The 6,000-nt window shown below is 36.0% G+C and overlaps 1 protein-coding gene across 3 annotated transcripts in view; it reads left to right on the forward strand.

Moving 5' to 3' along the window:
• Positions 1-5,623, forward strand: part of LOC106876066 (chitotriosidase-1) — a 36,963-nt gene extending 31,340 nt beyond the window's left edge. For all 3 annotated transcript variants that reach the window (XR_016241941.1, XM_089352530.1, XM_014924473.3), the window contains one exon: positions 5,276-5,623. Coding sequence is in view for 2 of the 3 variants with exons in the window: in XM_089352530.1 (XP_089208656.1) it covers positions 5,276-5,297 (22 nt within the window). In the remaining variant the exon portion in view is untranslated. The remainder of the gene's footprint in view (positions 1-5,275) is intronic.
• Positions 5,624-6,000: the final 377 nt, after the last annotated feature.

Raw genomic sequence — 6,000 nt, forward strand, 5'->3', positions numbered from 1 at the left:
TGTTTGGTCCCCTGTGGGCAATAAAGAAATTGATATTGTCTTTAACTAAGGGCGGCGAGCTGGCAGAATCGTTACCATGCCGGGCAAAATGCTTAGAGGCGTTTCGTTTGACTTTACGTTCTGAGTTCAAATTCCGCCGAGGTCGACTTTGCCTTTCATCCTTTCGGGGTAAAATAAGTAACAGTTGAGCTCTGGGGTTGATGTCATCGACTTGCCCCACCCCCCGAAATTGCTGGCCTTGTGCCAAAATGTGAAACCAATATTGTCTTTAATATTGTCTAAATACGGAATCTACAGAAGACAGTTTCGAACATGTTTAGTTTGTATTAGATCTCCTTAGCAAAACAGACTTCATTGTACTGACAGAATAAAAGGAGACTCACTAAGCATATATACTTCCAGAATAATGAAAGAATCTCTAAGAAAATGTACACGTGTATGCGTTAGATGGACTAGACAAACAAATTTATTTAGAGAATACATTTCTCTGTAACGCCGACCGCATGAAAAACAACCGATATTAGAATCAACATATAAATTTATGGAACATTAAAAACAATGGTTAAGTTAACGTTAACATACTCAACGTAGGAAACAATGAAGTTAATTATATAAAATTATGTGATACAGAAAAAAGACAACAAACAGAACTTGTAAATGACTAATATTAGTTTGATAAATACTTAAGTGGCGGGGATTCATACCACGCTTTTTGTGAGATTTTATCTCACATCTCGGTCAATTATATTTTTCAAAACTTCTTAAACTAACAGATGAACATTTCAAACTTAAAAGTAGAAAACTAAATGTTGTAAAAATATCTTAGCATTCCGGATTTCTCCCACCCCATCGCTCTCTCTCTCTCTCTCTCTCTCTCTCTCTCTCTCTCTCTCTCTCTTTTCACCCGTTTTGCCCTGTTCTTTCTGTATCATAATATCTGACACCAAATACCCATGACTGTTTATTATTATAATACTAACTATATACCCCCGGCCTTGTTCAGAAACTGGATATTTTAAACATCTATGCGAAACTGCAGAAAGTGAGAGATAACAGAGTCATTTGTATTTTAACAGAATGTAAACAGATTTGTAAATATTCTCACAACCAAAAGCAAACGATTTTATGCATGGAATTTTATGTAAATCGTATATTGCCAGCTTGGTTTTACAAAATATAATAGTTTCGGTTTTTATCCCTAGATGCTGCTTTTTAGTAAAATCGAGTGGTGTAGATCAAACATCCAAGCCAACACTGTTTCGATACTCGATTACTCAGGTTCACTTCACTTTGATAATGCTCTTGAAGAGAGCATTGAAGGCGTATTTCTGGTTCCCTAAAATGTATAAGATTTTTAAGTCTTAACAAAAAAAAAAAATCCCACTAATATTTGCTTGACGACTGCCTTACAACATGCAGCAAAACTGCAGGCAAGCTGAATCTTCAATCCGGATTTAAAATGTGCTTTATTCAGTAAAAGCTCGGCGATAGACAATATGTTTTATCCCCGGGTTGTCACTCCGATGAAAAGATGTCTGCTTGGTCCAACACATAAGCTTGCAACATGGAGCTGACTATGAGATTAAACATAGACTTGACAAGTTAACTTCAGTAACCCTGAGGGGCGTCCCTGAGATTTGTTGGTGGTCATAGAAACAGGCATTGACACTGGAAATTGAAGGCGTTTAAACTGGAATATATTTGATGGGACGAGGGAAATACGTGGAATGAAAATATCTTCTCTCTTGGCTCAACAACCAGTCATAATAATGGCTTTGATCATATGGAGAATGAAAGTTTCAACATCTAGTCTTGTACCGTTACAGAGTTTCGGCATATTCAAATTTCATGGCGACAAAATGGGTGCTTCTAATTTCTGTTTCGGTTTGTAAAGAGGGACAGTAGTGGACTGAAGAGAATTAAGAAACTTTGTGATATATTTGGCAATATCATCAATCCGGATAATACATGTTAGTGTGAATTCACATGTGTCATCAGGATTGGACTGGTACCTGTTGAATTATAGTGGCATTAATTTCATGCACAGTGTCATTTTGGGGTTTCAGGATGGATTCTATAATTCTGTGAGAGTCTAGGATAAACTTAACATATGTTGAAAATTGCTCCAAACTTTTATCCACTTTGACATCCTTTCTCTCAGTATTAAATGGGCTGCTGAAACGTTTCTTTAAGTGAAATTCTCATATTGGTCAAAAGGGAAAGTTTTATCTCTCGTCTCTGTAGAATTCTTTGAGGCATGCTCTCCACTCATCGGGAGAGATAACCTTTGGAATGACTGGCAGAGTTTGTCTAAAATCACCAGAAAGCAAGTCTGTGTCTCTACCCTTGGTGTTAATGTTACTTCTGAGATATTATAAGATGCGACTGAGAACTTCAAATGCAAGTCTTTGAGAGATTGTACACTCATGTCTTTCAGCTTGAACTGCTTCAGAGCCTTTGCCTGTCCAGATTTTTGCCAATATTGCACACAGCGCTATTATTGTATATAAGGTTGAGTGAGAGTTTAAAATAAGAATGAGCAATCTTGCCACTTGTGAGCAAAGTTGCAGCAATTCCCGGTGAGGCCAGAGTAATAACAATCTGTTTAGGAAAATGGACTTTCGTGAAAATTTGGTTGATCATAAAGTTTTGTCTGTTACAACTGAAAACTTTCCCTCGCGAGTTAAATGTCACCAGCTGTTTGATTCTTGTATAAGTTATTCTTTTTATTATCTGAAGCCAAAAGCAACATATCTTTTGTGGATATACTCTTCCAGTTAATGAATGTCCTAGAAGGTTGCCCTAAGAATATTTTGGTTGAAAGTTGTAGCTACAATTCTTACTGGAACCACATGTCTCAAGATCACAGTAATTTTCATGAAGATCAGATCTTTGTTATATGTGGCAGAGGTTTCTAAAATTACTAAAATTAGTTACTAAAATTCCTAACCTAAAAATCATATTCAAAAGTCGAGTGCATAGCTTCAAATATCACGGAAGATAGAAAATTGTTCATTCTTTCCTTGTGTCACATTTAAATTCATATACGCTGGCCAAAATAAGACCGATGATGACAGTGGTATTCCTTCATTAATATATTTTAAACAAAACTGTATAAAATTATTTTACTTTTTACAGTTTATGTAGAATTTTTTTTCTCTTTCGAATGATATAGGCATTATACATCTTTCTACAATTCGAATAATTTTAATGCGCAATTAATTGAAATGATAAGAAATTGTCAGCCAAGATTATGCAAATTAATAAACCAAATGGGTGATTATATGGCTGGTCGTACTGCACTGTTTTGTTTAATAATCGAGCATTATTACACATTAATTCGCTTTGGGAAAGCGTCGTAGTATCAGCCCAGTTGCTCGATCAAAGATCATGTTGCTTCATCAGAAAAATGTGTCGTTCATGAACATTAGCAAGTAATTAGGATGTATCAAAACGGCTTGTGTTCAAGCATGGAAGCTTTACCAAGCCACTGGCCAATACAAAGATCGGCAAAGAACGGGCGCTCCGAGAAAAGCAACAGTACAGATGGATCGGCGAATTCATAGGCTCTCTGAATGCAACCGAATGCTAACAGCAGTGGACATTTGCAAGCAATTATCTGATGAAACCGACATCAGCTTTACACCACAAACTGTCAGAAACTGCCTAAAAGAATTTGGACTGTTCGGCCGGATCACTCTAAAGCCGATAATTTCTGAGACGAACCGGCAGAAGCAGATCAAGTTAGCTAAAAGCCATATTGAATGGAGGGCCGAAGACTGATCAAAAGTTCTTTGGAGCGACGAATCCCGCTTCTGCATCTTTGGATCAGACCGAAAGACTTATGTCAGACGCCGTCCAACTGAAGAATTCCATCCTGTGTCAAGAAACGGCGCAAGCGGTAGGTGGTGGTGGTGATGGGGGTAATGGTGTGGGCCGCGTTCAACAGCTTAGGTGTTGGTCCAGTTGTTAAGGTTGATGGCCGACTGAACAGTGTAGGCTATCAGCAATTAGTAAATGAAAATATGCTGCCATATTTAAATAATCAGATGCCACCGGGATCTATTTTCCATTAGGACAGTTGCTCCGTTCATAAGGCCAGGAAAGTTTTGCAATACTTTGAGCACAATAATATGGTGGTAATTGAGTGGCCTCTGCAGAGCCCGGATTTGAATCCGATAGAAATTTATGGAATTATGTTTCTAAAAGAGTTCATGCTAAAAAACCAGCAAATTTGTCCCAATTATATAATTTTATTGAAGAAATATGGCAGAGCATTCCAAGTGATTCTTGTGTTCATTTGTCGAACTCCATGTCCCACCGTTGTAAGGCCGTAATTGAAAATAATGGCTATGGAACTAGATACTAATAATAAATTTTTGTTCATCGATCATTTGTGCCGTAAATTTCCAATTTAAACAAAATATTGTTGGTACGGTCTTAAACTTATTTTGCCGACAATTTTTAATCATTTCAATTAATTGCGCATTAAAATTATTAAAACTGAAGAAGGATATATAACGCCTATATCATTTGAAAGAGAAAAACTTCTACATAAACTGTAAAAAGTAAAATAATTTTATACAGTTTTGTTAAAAATAAATTAATGAAGAAATAGAACTATCATCATCAGTCTTAAACTTATTTTGGCCAATGTATATTAAGTTATGTTTCCTTAAAGTGGTCTACAAAATCTGTAACAATACTGGGAAACAATTATATTTTAAACAAATTATACAGATAGTGCATGTTGGAACGTTTTCGGTATTAAAATTTCTTAATAAAAAAATTATATTTTCGAAAAGTTAGTACATAGTTGCAGATATACCAGAATATAGAAAAGAAATTATTCTTATTCTTAAATTAATTTATGCTTCTAAAACAATATGGTATTACGTTTTATGAATCGGGCAGCTAATTTTTATCATATCTGAAATACACTCAAACATTATAAAAATTATCAGTCCGATTTATGGAACATAAAACTTGAATATTTTAGGATTATAAACCAATCTGACCCTGTAAGGTATGCTAGCATAATGCAAGCTTTTTGTAGGGCTTCCCATGGAGACTTTGTTTCTGGACAAACATAAGACTTATAAATATAGATAAGCACATCCATCCATCCATCCATCCATCCCTCCCTCCCGACTTGCCATTGTTTTTAATAAAATATATGGAGTTTGAACCTTGTACATGTTTTAATATGAATATTTGTTTGATTTTAATTAACAATAAACTGTTAACCAATAAATTCTTTTTTATTCTTACTTAGTACCACAGTTTCCAGTCAATGAGTCGTGTTAAGGGCAAGAAGAACTGTTACGAAATTAACTCAGCTCCTGTTGAAATTTGCGGACAATATCCCAATGAATAGCTTTGTATCTTTGTTAGCTTATGTGTAAGTGGCCAAATTAAGAACCATATAATCGTTATATATAAGGACCAGAATAAAACAGACTGCAAAATTTAAAGAAAACAGTAACATTTAATCAATTCTTATCGATTTCTAACTCATATTTCGGTTGGCGCAATTAATAGTATTTTTAACATTTTAGAGTCTTACGTATATTAATGTATTTTTTTTGAAAATAAAAACCAAATATTGCATGTATAATTGGCATTAAGTATTTTTAGTCTATCAATGTACACGCAAACACTCACGCGAGCGCGCACACACACGTACACTCACACATATAAACACACTTAATCCGTCACCCCGTTTACCATCACAAGCTGGCCCTGGGTACTATAATGGAGTCCAATCTCTTGTAAGCACTAAGGCCAGTCCTCCAGTCTAAGGATACCTTCCGCGAACCAGTTTCGGAGCCTCTGTAAAGGGTCATGGACATTATACTTTCTACTCTGACTGGCACTCCGTCGGTTACGACAACGAGGGTTCCAGTTGATCCGATCAACGGGACAGTCTGCTCGTGAGCATTCCACAGACACGTGTACCCTTAACGTAGTTCTCAGGGAGATTAAGTGTGACACAGAGTG

The sequence above is a fragment of the Octopus bimaculoides genome, chromosome 5 (assembly GCF_046866305.1).
Source record: "Octopus bimaculoides isolate indiv1 chromosome 5, ASM4686630v1, whole genome shotgun sequence".
Taxonomy (NCBI): domain Eukaryota; kingdom Metazoa; phylum Mollusca; class Cephalopoda; order Octopoda; family Octopodidae; genus Octopus; species Octopus bimaculoides.